This window comes from Mastomys coucha, unplaced genomic scaffold (assembly GCF_008632895.1).
Source record: "Mastomys coucha isolate ucsf_1 unplaced genomic scaffold, UCSF_Mcou_1 pScaffold7, whole genome shotgun sequence".
NCBI classification, from domain to species: Eukaryota; Metazoa; Chordata; class Mammalia; order Rodentia; family Muridae; genus Mastomys; species Mastomys coucha.
Genome location: NW_022196913.1, coordinates 61,496,919 through 61,511,284, shown reverse-complemented (window position 1 = coordinate 61,511,284; position 14,366 = coordinate 61,496,919). Strand labels below are relative to the sequence as shown.

Here is a 14,366-nt window from a genome sequence, read left to right as displayed (position 1 = left end):
CTCCACACCCCTCCTCACCCCTCATCCTGCTCACCCCCTCATCCTGTCTCACCCCCTCATCCCACCTCCCCTGGCTGTGTCAACACAAGGCCCTGCCTAGAATCTCAGCCTGATGCCTCACACACCAGACCCTTGAGGACCCTGAACACCGTTGCTTCTTCCTTCCTGTCAAAGAGGTGATACAGGGTTAGACCATACACTAGGGCATTAGTGCTGCTATAAATGAGTACCTGTCTGCACTGGGATATGGATACCTGAATTTGAATCGTGGCTGTTAGCAAGTCTCTGGACTTCAGACCCCCTTCCAGGAAACAGAAATGTTAGCAGTGCCTACACCCTAGGTTTCCCATGAGAATATGATGACCACAATATGTAAGGCAGCCCGAGACGTGGCACATGGCATGCACTTGATAAATGATAACCAAACCTCTTAATATTGTGTCACTCTTAGTCTATTTTATACTTTATAATAGAATGTTACAGTTTGGATGAATTACAAAGAAAAATTAACCAAAGGCTGGAAAGACCAATGTTCAGGTATGTGCATCTGGTAGACAACCTTTTCCTGCGTTGTCCCATGGTGGCAGGTGGAAATACCAGACAATTCAAAAGAGACAGAATTCTAAGTGCGGTTTTTAGCTCATGTCATAATGTATCCACTTCCCCAGTAATGACCGTGGTCCAATCACAAGGGTAGAGCCCTGCTGACTCAGCTACTTCTTATTAGGGTCTAACATTGCTGCACTGGCAGTTAGGTTTCCAAAATGGGAGCTTTGGGCAACACATTCAAACCATGGCGATTCAAACCAAGCATGCTTAGGCCAGCCCTAGGTGGATGCAGGCTGACAGAAGAGAGGACCTGTCATGAAGGCCATCTACCCACCTTTCTAGTTCAACTTACAATCCTTAGTCACAGCTTGGAGCAATCATTCTGCCATAGGGTGGAGACATAATGGTGACTAGAGAGGACTGTGTGTACACAGTGGTGTGTGTGTGTGTGTGTGTGTGTGTGTGTGTGTGTGTGTGTGTGCATGCGTGTACAATAAAGAGCTGCCAAGACAGGGAAAAGGTCACGGGTGGGTGGAGGAGTGTGGCCTGCAGGGACTGAGCAAGATGCATCCAGGTTTGGGATCACCACACCAGAAGGGCAGGGAGCTAAGGCGAGGCCATGCTGAGAACTCTACAACACAGAGCCAAGGAGCATCCTTGCTCTGGGTAAAGATCTGCGAAGTGTGTGGGCTCCTGTACAGAGCAAACTTGGTGTGCTGAGTAAGACACACAGTCTGTGCACAGGATCCGGCCTGGTCAGAGGCACCAACATCTGCCTGCACAGTCAGCCTGCACAGGGAGGGCCCTCTCCTAACCGGGCCTCTCCCTGTCCCCCTCTCTAGAAAGTTCACCCCTGCTATGCCTCGCACCAGCCTCAGCCCTCTTAGCTTCTGCTTATCCATGAGTCTCAGTTCATACTCTGTCTCCCCCTTGACTGCTCTGATGGCTATGCGTCAGTGGGATGCCCAGCTCTGTCCCAGGGCACTTCCAGCCACCTCGTGGTCTTCATTTGGTTGCCAGTAACTTGCATGCAAGAGCTGTGCTTTATTTAGATATGGATTTCTGGAGTCTGGCACATCATGGCTGCTTAAATATGCTTGCGGCATTAGTGGGTGTGATACCTGGCTTTCCCAGAGACCACTGGCACTGTTTTCTCGACATGCAGCTCTGTCCCGAGGCAAGCCTCTTAACCTCACAGAGGACCTGTTACGAAAACCATCAAGCACAGCACACTGTGTCTTCTGGAGTCTCACAGATGTGCTGCTATGCTAAGAGTCTCTCTCACTGTCAGTAGCTGCCAACCAAGTGAAGCAAAATCCAGGTGGGAAACTAAAGCCTCCGCAGAGGCCCACCAGCACTGCCTGGCACAGAAGCCATGCCCGTACCCAGGGTCCTCCATCAGAATTGTGAGCCATCAGGACTCTGCCCCATCCCCACGCTCCAAGCTTCTGGTCGCTGTTTGTACCACGCATCCAAGGGCTGAGCGGAGTGAAGAAGTACTGGGGTTGGTCCAACACAGGTATTTGTCAGCTGTACTCAGAGAGGCACTGGAAGAGCTAAACCGTAGGCGAGAATCCTTGCTGAGGTTCCCTGTAAACTGCAAGCTTCAGATCGCTACCATGGTGGCAGTTCTTGTCACTCGCTGATTACCCAGAATCTCCGCTTCAGTCTGCTCAAACAAACAAACAAACAAACAAACCGATTCTCATTATATAATGAGAGCCCAGGCTCAGGTTCTGGCCCAGCATTCCACATCCATCAGCTGATTCCAGTTACGATTAATAAGAGCTCAGCCACGTATGTTAAAGCTTGGCATATTCTCACTCATCAAGCAAGTGAGAAGTATGTAGGAGGAGAAGGCACTAGGGAGCTGGGGTACCTATGGAGTCCTGCGTGTGGATTGCATGCCTAGCACCATGCTGCCTGTCTCTCCTGCCTCAGCCCACCAAATCCTCACACTGTCATTAATAAGGCTTCTCTGTCATCACCAGGTGAAACAGGGACTCACTGACGTTATCTGTCCACTTCCCTCTCCCTCTCAAGTCTCCTTCCCTTGTACCAGCCTCGGCTCCATGAACCACCATTAAAAACACTCCTCTATATATCCCTCAAGTCCTCTGCCCCTCCAGATTTCTCTTTGGAAAAAAACAAGTTTCTGGCTACTCTTTGCAGACATCCAAAAGGGGGAAGGTATTTAGAAAAAGCAGAGTCCCGTTAATGGCCCTCATCTTATATTTATTACCATAGGCCTCAATGAGCTCATTTGTGGTTTGCTTCTGCTTTGCTTTAGTTGTTGTTTGGGTGAGCCGGTGGTTTTAGCTGTTCTCTAATTCCCTGTGCAGCCCCAGGCTAGCCTTAACGTCTGCTGCCTCCTACCTGCACTCTGCAGGCAGGCAGGCGCTACTGACCCATTCGTTCTGATAGTCTCCCCCAAACTATATCTGACCTCTTCAAATCTGAACTGCACCTCTTATTAGCTCTCAGCTAATCACTTCTGTTTAAATTTAACTCAAAGCAAAATATCTACAGCTACATACCAAAAGTGCTCCTCCTGGCTGCGTCACCCACAGACTGACATTTCTTCTTGTTACTAGAGATAAGCAAAATGTAAGTCTATCTATCAATTGATAGAGATAGATAGATAGATAGATAGATAGATAGATAGATAGATAGACAGACATTTCTCTGTGTGTGCATCTCTATATAAATTTACTTTCTGCTTGTAGACTATGTTCAATACTCTCTCATATATGGTATTAAACATACTAAATCAACAATAATGACCTACTGCTATCATAGGCAACAATCTGCATAATTAAATTTCAATCAACATCTAGACTATTAATCTATCAAAGGGAAAAGAAGGAAGGAAGGACAGAGGAAGAAGGGAGAAAGGAAGAAAGGAAGGGAGGAAGGAAGGAAGGAAGTTACTTTGCTGTTGCTGGAACAGAACATCTTAACGAAACAACTTAGAGAAGGGCAGTGGTGGCCCACGCCTTTAATCCCAGCACTTTGGAGGCAGAGGCAGGCAGATTTCTGAGTTCGAGGCCAGCCTGGTCTACAGAGTGAGTTCCAGGACAGCCAGGGCTATACAGAGAAACCCTGTCTCGGAAACAAACAAACAAACAAAAAAGAAGAAAAAGAAGGAGGAGGAGGAGGAGGAGGAGGAAGAGAAGGAGAAAAAGAAGAAGAAGAAGAAGAAGGGCGCACTGTGGCTTACAGTTCCAGAGGGACACAGTGAGTGACAGCTAGGAAGACCCAGCAGCAGGCAGGGAAGGCATGCTGGGGGCAGCCGGAAGTGCTGTAGGTGCTGAGTCAACATTCAGGAAGCAGACCAACTGTGAACAGGACTTTGGACTCCACTATAAAGCCTCAAGGCTGACTCACTCTTCCAGTGAGCTCTGTCTCCTAAAGGTTCCGCATCCCCCCCAACAGTGCCACCAGCTAGGAACCAAATATTCAAACTAACAAGGGGGGACATTTAACATTCAAACCACAACAAGGAGTGATGAAGGCAGAGATGGAGAAAAAGATGAAAAAGAAGCGACCCCCTTCACCCCCTGTATCCTTTCCTCTTCTCTCCTTCACAATACGGCTCTAGAGACCCATGTGCCCCGCTGGCTGCAGTATCCCTCTTTCCTCTCAACACTGTGGCATATCCTCATGGTCGCCCAGAGCTGTTCCATCAGGAGGTTCCTGACACCAAGTCACCGACTTCAGTAAGGAAATCTCAATCCTCTTGTTTAGGGATGATGAGGCTTCATGGGAGAGCTGTGATTGATGACATATCATGTTTAAGGTGCTTTCATTGTTACTGTTACTACAAGCATCTCTTAACGCAACCAGGCATGTAGAAAACAAAAGTTCCCTCTGGGCGTACAGCATGTTCATCCCAGCTAACCTACCTCCCTTTGCGCTAGTGGAAGATTTCAATAAATATTCCCTCCCATAACCAGGTCCCTGAAGGGAAGAATGTGGGAGTAGATTTGAAGTCCGCACTCCTTTGAAATTTAATTTCTAGGCTCTCCATTGAGGAATGAGTGTTAATTATCTCGGATTGTGTGGGTGTCTCCATAGCACAGACCTGAGAAAGTCACTTTTGTCCCATCTGGGTAATGAGCGTCTCTCTCTTTCTCTCTCTCTCTCCTGATTTTTATCTGTCAGTCATTTTGACAAAACTGACAAGTTGGAGTTCTTCACCAAAACCAGGAAAACCAATCATTTCCTAAAGCCGATGCTATTAAAGGACAGGCTCAGTGCCAGAAGTTCAGGACCAACGCAGGCTACTGGCTGGGTTTCGTTTGCTGACTGTGTTGGGACCAGAAATTCATCAGTAGATTCATACTGATATCACTTTTTTAAAAAATCCCAACCTAGTTTCTTATAGCTACAAATAGGTTTGCTATTAAGTTCATATAAAAACAAAAAGAATTTTTAAAAAAAAAAGCAATATTTAAATGTATGACAAAGCTGAGGGATTCGGAATGCCAAGCCTTGGCATTTAATGTGAAGCTACAGAAATGAAGACAGAGAATCCACGAAAGGACCGGTCATATAAAATGGTATGTTTATTCCAGAAGTAAAGTATCAAATCTACACGCATTTACAATAATATGCTCAGCCACCTCGTCCTTAGGATTTAACAAGTGAGAATGGGAGTTCACCAAAGACTTGAACACTGACATTTATAGCCGCTCAATCTTCTTTGCCAGAGGCTAAAACGCCCAATGGCTTTAGCAAGTGAGCACTCAAACTGTGGTACCACCAGAGAGTGGATCCAAAACAGAAAGAAATGAACTTCGGTGCACACGGCAACCCCGATGAACTGAAGAGATTATGCTCAGCTGCTAACTCGGCAATGGGAATGTCCCCTGGGAGTGGGGCCAGAGCAGCCACAGTGAAGCCCAAGTCCAAGAGCATTGCTAAATGGGACAACCCACCACACCAGAGGACAACAGAGGCAATGGATGTCAACAACTGCGGTCAGAGTTCTGCTGTCAAACAGGACAGGAAATTGGGGCTATAATGGGAGTCAGGAGACATTTATTTTTAAGACAAAGAAATAACAGCATATGTGTACGTCCGAGCCAGAAGGAGGCAAGAAAGCTGGTTGCACAGGGGAGGGAGGGAAGAGTGGAGTGTCCTTGAGCAGCTGTCTGGTGTGAGTGGGGGACCTGGCTTAGGGAGGGACAGAGGTGACTGGTCCCAGACTCCCTGAGTGCAGAGGCAGGAGAGGCAGTCCGTGTGGTTCTGTGAGTGTGGGCAGCTTCTTTTCTGACAACAAACAAGGTCCTCTGAGACCTGAGGGAGAGAAGGCTGCACACAGCAGGTGTGCGCGCTTGCTGGCCCCTGAGGCTCTCTGAGGCTGGAAATGGTGACAGTCCTTCCTTTACAGGGTCCTGTGGGGACTAAGATGATGCCTCAGTGACACTGGAAAAGCTTGGCATCCAAGAACACGACTTTTGGATGATTTGGGCCAGGGTAGCTCCGTGCACACTGCTCTTGGCATTTGCTGCTCTTGGGTGTAACGCTGAGGGTGGACCCCAGCTTCCTTCACTCCCATGGTGTTTAGAAACAGCAGCTACCCTTCTCACTGCTGCCTTCACTACATGGTAGGCGGTAGCTCCTTGAGAATGAGTGGATGGTGAGTAGGTGAGTCCTGGGATGAAGAAAGACAGGACGTAGTGTTCACATCTGCCCCGGTCTTAGATGCTCAAACCTTCCGCACCCCCCATGGTCCCAGCGTGCCAGTCTGTCCAACCTTTGCAGCAGCCTTGTCTGTCTCCACAGAGTTTCTGAAACTCTCTTTTTCTCCCTAAATTCTGAACAAAAATGGAACATGGCCATTCCTGTCTGAAAATATTTGCCTGATCCCTATCCTTTCCCCAGCAAGCAGGCACTCGCTAACTCCTGTGTGTAATGCAAAGTGACAGACATTTTGAGGCAGCATCCAGGATGGAGCTGGAAATCATTAACTCAGGGGGCGGGTGGGGGGATGCCTGGGCTGCTCCTCAGCCAGGCTCTTGCTTATATGCTAAGGAATCCAGGCTTCAGGAAGGCAAAGCTGTCTTATTTGCCAACTGTGGGTTGTGAGCCTGTGGCTTGATGACAGTGATTAACACTGAGAGTGACATTTGACATGTGTGTGACTTCAATTAAGAGATCCGAAAGGAAGCTTTGATGGGAAATATTTGGGGGGGGGGGAGGTAGTGTGCAGATGACACGGAATACTCTTTTTTTTTCCCCAACATTTTTTGTACCACTGTCTGAAAATTTCAACTATCTCTTAGGAAGAAAGACAAGTTAGAGTGTCACTAAGAAAGGAAGTAAGCTCTTGGAAGACAATTCTGAAAGAGATATTGGGGGAAGACTCAGGAACAATTCATTAAGAAAGGAGAAACATTAGCAAGAGGGTCAAGACCTAGAGCAGTTTATTCAACAGGCAGGGAGCGCAGGAGTCATCATTTGCTAAATAAATGTGTGCATGTTTTTTTTTTTTTAAAGCATAATGTTAGATGCGAATTACAGTTCATTTTAAAATGTATAAGCCAGTTTTCCCAAACATGAAAAGGCACACCTGTTTTCCAGTTTAGCCTAGCAGCCAGAACTTCCCAGCAAAGCCTTATGAAGCCGTCCCCAGCACAGAAAGGAGTGACATTTTCTACAGAATTAGACTCTACTCAGCCTTGGGCACAAGGACCTGATACTGTGAAAGAGCCTAGAGAGGGCAAGGCAGACTCACAGATCACCCAGGGACAAACTTACAAGGCAGATTCCTGGGCCGAACTCTGCCTGAGGGAGTGGGTGGACTGTGGGCATCCGTGACTTCAGCACACACCTGAGGCTGTGTTGTGACCCACCAACTCAGCAATCAGCAAATGCTTAGAGAAGACAGGCCCAGGTGAGAGCAATAGCTTTCCACTCCTGCACCAGCACAGGCCTCTGGCTCCAGGCCCTCCCCCAGGTTCACTGTGCTGAGCAGAGCAAGCCAACCCTCGGGGCTCTGTGTGACGCACCCTGATTTCTTTTTATTCTGTTAGAATGACTACAGGAAGTTATCTATGCAGTGCAAGGATTTTGTGGTGGGCGTGCTGGACCTCTGCCGGGACACAGAAGAGGTGGAAGCAATTTTAAATGGCGATGTGAACTTGCAAGTCTGGTCCGACCACCACCGTCCGAGTCTGAGCCGAATCAAACTCGCCATTAAATATGAAGTCAAGAAGGTAAGCTCTCTGCCTTTCCTGCCTTCTTGCCTGGCTCTGCCAGGCTGCTGGCCCAGCTTCGTGCTCATGTGTATTCATGTGCCCACAAAGTAAGAGTGACACCCAGATTCAGAGAGCCGTCAATGCTGCAGAGCTATTCAGATCTCACCCCCCCGCTTCTACCTGGGCTCCCAATCCCCAACAGAGGAATATCCCAATCAGCCCATGAGTTCACCAGGTCTTGAGCCTGAAGAGCAGAAATCACAGTCTCCAAAGGGCTGTCAGAACACGCACACTTCCAGCAGGGCTCCCGTGGGCTAGCAAGCCAGGCCCATGACTTGCTGAAGAGCATGTAACTGATCACTCAGTAGCATCAACTGAGCTTTCTCTGCGCCAAGGAACTGGTTATATAGAAAGCAGCTCGGAGGGAGGGAGGGTTAGGCAAGACCTGTGCGCCCCAGAGGCTTAGCTTAGAGGTGCTTCATTCCAACGTCTCACTAAGTGTTTAATAGGAAGCTCAAGTAGATGCCCAAGAGCAGACTCACCCTCTTGGCAGTACATGCCAAGGTCCTTCAGTGGCCATGGCCACTCCTGCATCTCTCACATCCCCAGCCAAACTTACACTGCAAGCCACACTTACACCGCTGTCTCAAAACAATCATTTTTAACCAAATGGTATTAAAATGGCCCGGTCTGAGCTCTGAACATTTCTCTTCCCTTGATTATCTAAACAGGGGCAGGCAAGGGGCATACGCCAGCCATCAATAAGAGGCCTGTGCCTGTGAGACTCATTTAGGGAGGGCGTCCATGGTTCCCAAAGTTTTCTGCGCTATTACTTCAATAATCATCATAAATCTGAGGGAAATGGATTTCCCCAAGACCAAGTCCCCCAAAACAAAGAGAGTTTGCCAGATGCTGGGCAAAGTCAAGCTTCAGGTTCAAACCTGTTTCTGAGCTTGTGGAAACACATTGTTTAACCTAGCCCCAGATCCGATCAGAGGTGGTGCTTTGCTTTGTTCTTAACCGAAGCCCGGGGGGCTCAGTCTGGAACTGCCGGGAATTCTTGTTCAAGCAAGCCCTGCTGTGGGGCCCGTGCGACACTGGGAAAGATGAGATTGAGGTACCCCCAAGCTTCTAAGCACCCCTCTCCTCAGCAGCCAGAGTAGCTTCCTGCCCGTCACACAGCATGAGAATGGGATCTGAAATCCTGCCCATCACATGGCATGAGAATGGGGTCTGAAACATCAAGAAATAGGAGACACTGGGCTCTGCAGTTTATCCTCGCATAACCTGACTATTACAAGCAACCACATAGTGCCTACCTTGTAGACATTGCCCATTTTCCCTCTAAAACGTTAATTCAAATCCTCTAGCAAAACTGCCATTGAGGGTAGAGTCATTCAGTAAGTGGGTGTCTGGCCACTTCCTCACAGCCATGTCCCTCTGTTGCCAGCTACAGACAAATGATCTGATAATGAATGAGATAGAAAGCCCAAGCCCTCCATGGTCGTGATGGCCGGGGTCATAGTGAAAGGGTTTCGTGAAGGAAATGATTTGCCCTAGTGGAATTTTCCAATTAAGGGAGTCATAAAGGTCTCAGGAAATATCTATCATGAATGTCAAACGTCGGCTGCCTCTGCAGGTGGGAAGATGATAAATGACTGGTGTGGGATGCTACCCTTGGTTCATGTCAAAGACCTCCAATGTGCAAATTCTCTCTGACCATGCATGCCATCATGCAAAGGCAGACAGCCCTGGAGCTTTTCTTGACATCTATTGTATTGTGAATTACTAATGAAAATGTCTATTATTAGGAAGGCTTATGAACCATAGAATGCACTTCCAGTTTGACCTCAGGAATCTTAGCGTATCCTCACAAATACAGTAGACAAATACTACCCTAGATGTCCATCTTGCAAATGACAATTACCAAGGCCCATGTACAAATACGTTGCCTTTGGTATCTGAGATATATTGACAGACAGATATATTGATAGATAGATGATACATAGATGATAGATAAGATAAACTGATAATACATAGTTGAGAGATGATACATAGATATATAATAGATACATACATAAGTACATAGATAAATAGATGATAGATGACAGATATATAAATACATATATAGATACATAGGTAAGTAGATTATAGACACATACATGATAGATACATACATAGATATATAAGATAGGTATGTTGATAGATACATAGATGATAGATGACAGATATATAGATAAATAAATACATAGATAGATACACAGATAGATGATGATATACAGATGGTAGATGATATATTATGAAGCCTAAGGTCCTGCCAGATCAGCCCATGCTACCAGATCAGCCCATTCATGCAGACATCAAATGAGACTAGTTATTCTTGGCATTTTCACAGGCATGTAATCAGGTCTGACCATTAAGATTTTATGTTCAAATGCATCTGGATACCTTGAGTTTAGCATAATCAGACAAGTGCCTTCACTCCGGGACACCTTAGAGCCCTTAGCATGTGGCACCACTGTCACATAAAATACTGAACACCTTACAGATCCCCAGAGCTCTTTACATTGTCCATGTATCAGTCAGAAACACAAAGAGACATCAGTCCCTCTGTCTAGGAAATGCTTGCACAGCAGTGGCATGTGCCACTCTGGGCCTGCTCACACGTAGGAATGCTGCCTCTCTTCTCAACACTTGCCTCTTTTCGGGACTTATCCTAACATCCAACCCACTGTCGACTTCCATTAGATGAAGACATAGGAGCTCTTGGTAAAGAGGCCAATCCCGAGCTGTTGTCAGGACAGTCTTCCAGCCTGAACCATAGTCTATGTAGCCCTGTGGTCTCAGCCAAGTCACTAGCATGGCTTCATCTGCCAACTGCAAACATGGATGAACAATCTTTTTCTCTATAAAAAAAAAAATTTGCACATTTCCAGATGACAATATTCTGGAGATTTTGCTGTCCCCTGTATGCCAAAGGAGAGGTGCCACTGCTGTCTCAGTGGTGACTACCTGCTAAGACACGCAATGTCCTCCTATCCCCTGAGACATTCTCCAACTTGCCCTGCATTATCCCACCCAAGGATGTTAAAAGTAGCCCCATGGTAAGGGGTGGTCAGCTGTCTAGTAAATGTGACTATCTCCAAGGCTTATGCTTTAGGAAGCTAAGTCAAGCCAGGGATGGTGGTGCACACCTTTAATCCCAGAATGTGGGAGGCAGAGGCAGGTGGATCTCTATGAGTCTGAAGCCACCCTGGTCTACTGAGTGAGTTCCAGGACAACCAGAGGTACATAATGAGACCCTGACTCCCAAACAAAAGAGGGTAACTCAGACTCAGTAATGCAGCTGAAGGCAACCCTTGAGTGACAGTGTTGGAGACGTGGCTAGGAGTGAGCCCAGAGAGGTCAATCCTGGGTCTAACCATGAACTCATGAGCTCACTTGAACAGACACTTAGATTCTGTATCTGTCTTCTCTTGCTACTAAAGGCAGGATAATAAAGCCAACTTCACAGGCTCTGATGAGACTCAAGTGGGATAAAATGTGTGTGCCTTGAATATGGCCAGCCCCATTACCCATGGGAAGAAGGCAGTAGTGTTAATGTGCTCACAGGCAAGGCAAGCGACAAGTGCTAAGGGCTCACTTGAGACCCTACCTACTACCCATCTGAGAGAGCAAGTTCACCTCATGAGAATTCAGAGGTAAGGCTCTATCCCCCAGCCACCTCTCACCAAAGCTCTAAAAAAACGACAGTGCCTATACCCTGCAGCTACTCAAAACCACCCCCAGCTCTGGCTTGTAGCTGCTTAAAATGCTTCATCATCACCTCAGGCCATAAGCCAGCTGAATGAGGCAGCTTGCTGTCTATCTCAGTCTCAAATATTCCTCTTAAAGGCCTAAAAAGACTTGTCCACAATCTACTGATTCTAACTAAACATGGAGCAGTTCTAGGCTCACCCTCTGGAAAGGTCCAACTACCTAGATCTCAATCTCAGCTCAGCTGATCCATGCTTCATCCAGAAAGTAAACCATACATGGCACGTGGTGTCTGCTTGGTGACTTGCTGACATATGCAACTTGTCTAATGGGAGAATGTATCTCATTCCTCCTCCTCCTCCTCCTCCTCCTCCTCCTCCTCCTCCTCCTCCTCACTCCTTCATCATCTGTATACTTGAAGGGTGATGTCCACCTTTGCTTTTGCTTGACTTCATCATCCTTCCTCCCTACTTCCCAAGGGAGGACCAGATGACTCTCTTAGATACAGCAAGAGAACTCTGTAGGGATCGGTCCTGTAGTATTCAAAGGGAATAGGACAAAGGGACCCAGACTGTCCTAGTTTGCACCATGGAAGTTTTAACTCTACCTGTGGAATGGGTACAGCTTCTTGGACATAATCAAGCAAAGACATCCTACTTGGGGAGAAATACACACAGGGAGAAAGGGGTGGGAGAAATGGAGTGGAGAGAGAAATGACTCTATTTTGCTAAATCCATCACTTCTTTAGAAGAAGCGCATCTCTTTCCAGGCAGCACAGAGTATCTACAATGGTGTCACCACCTCTGAGCTCTACAGACACAGCTTGGCCTGTTACAGAACCAGTGACAACAGGTCACAAAAGGATGTCCCATAACTCCAGAAGCAGCAGCCTCACACAGGTAGTCCTCAGCAGTTTCAACACTGTTCAAAAGCAGACCTGCAGAGTGTGCTCTGAGACTCAAAGCATTCTTTTAACTGCCAGTGTCAATAATATCAAAAAGTGATAACATCGTTCTGCTATACAGAGACACAAAGTAAACATTCTCATCCCTAGACTGAAAAATAGGAGCACGGTAAGGAAAGATCAGGCCAAAGCAAGACCAGCATCCACCAGGGCAGACACCAAGTCCTGATGCTCCATGTGGGACATCTGGGGCTCATAGTGGAATCATCTGGGCTCCAAGGGCTTGAGTCACCGGCTTTTCAATCCTACTACAGTAGTATGAGCTACTACTATGCCACTATACTATACCATACTATACTATACCATACCATACTATACTATACTATACTATACTATACTAACCATACCAGACCATACCAGACCATACTATACCATACCCCACCCCACCCCACACCACACCACACCACACTACACTATATGACTACAGGCAACTACTATATCTGGAGCCAGCCCCACTCTGTACATGCAGCATTCCTTGGCAGATGTTTCAGGATCCTGGAATCTCTATTGCAAACTGGGCTTCAGTTTCATAGCTTCATGCAGACTCCTGGCTCGCCCACCTTTGGGAACCCCTGCATTAGCCTCCGTGACCCACTATTCTAGCATTTTTTTTTTTACCTACAAAACCAGATACCACATGCATGATGTTGATAAATTCTGCTGTCAGCTCAGGAAATCATCTGGCTCCCTCGGAGCACGACTGCACCGGCCTTTGTGTGGTGACCTTGGGCCAACCTTTTCCTGGGCACTTTCTTGTTTTTCAGTAAGAAACTCTTCAATGGCATTTCTCCTCTCAGGTGAACTGGGATGTCTCTCCAATGCAGCCTCCAGTCTCCCCCTCGCCACCTTTCCTATTGCCCCAGTGCACAGCAGGAGGCTCCTGTTATGGAAGCTAATACCTTCAACAATCACAGCCAGCCACTGTCTGGTCTGAGCTTCCTCCTTTCCTACCCAGTTCACACATTTGTCAAGTCTTCCATTCCTCCCTCTTGTTCTCACCACTGACTTGAGTAGACTTGGTGAGACGCAGTAGCCCCAGCCTAGCTACAACTACTCGTGGCTTGGCATTTCTCCTGCTAAACAAGGCACCCTGTAATTCTGGATTGCGCCTCACTTGAGCTATCAGATCACAGGCAGAATACAGACGAGTTCTTTGTCAGAATAAAAACAAATGGCCTTTAGCCCCTTCCTGATAGAGTACCATGTTGCCAGCCCTCCACTGATCATCTGTCCTTCTCAGCTCCCACAAGAATGAGCCACTGAGCTCTGCTTACAGGTTTTTAGGGCTTTTCTAACTAAGTTACACCCTTTCCCCGCCCCCCCCCCAATTCATCCTAACAAACCAGCTCACGGGCCTACACACCACAGAATCATCTTTAGTCCCACAACAGCCCTACTCTGAATACCAGTTTTCTGTGTTAGTTACTCTCCTCATCCTGGGACAAAATGGCAAACAAAAGCAGCTTAAAGCCAGGCAGTGGTGGCGCCCGCCTTTAATCCCAGCACTTGGGAGGCAGAAGCAGGTGGATTTCTGTGAGTTCAAGGGCAGTCTGGTCTACATAAAAGAGACCCCGTCTCCAAAAATAAAAAGAACAGTCCTGTTTCTTGGTTTTTAGACTGAGGGAAAAACAATCTGCAGACAGGAAGAGCTTTTTAAAAATTCAAAGGAAACCAAAGCGAAGCCTTCTTATCATGACGTTATCAGCAAACGTCGGGCGACAGCGGGGTCAGAATACACGGCAGGAAAGACCACAAAATGGTCTTCTTCATCTAGATATCTCCTTGGAAGTGTGTGGTCGCAGGGCGGTGGTGGTGCACACCTTTAATCCCAGCGCTTGGGAGGCAGAGGCAGGCTTATTTTCTGAGTTCAAGGCCAGCCTGGTCTACAGAGT

At 47.2% G+C, this 14,366-nt stretch overlaps 1 protein-coding gene across 3 annotated transcripts in view; it reads left to right on the top strand.

Moving 5' to 3' along the window:
• The window catches only part of Trpc7 (transient receptor potential cation channel subfamily C member 7), a 127,000-nt gene that overhangs the window by 29,258 nt on the left and 83,376 nt on the right, over positions 1 to 14,366 (top strand). For all 3 annotated transcript variants that reach the window (XM_031358881.1, XM_031358880.1, XM_031358879.1), the window contains exon 3: positions 7,590 to 7,772. In XM_031358881.1, the coding sequence (XP_031214741.1) occupies positions 7,590 to 7,772 (183 nt within the window). The remainder of the gene's footprint in view (positions 1 to 7,589; positions 7,773 to 14,366) is intronic.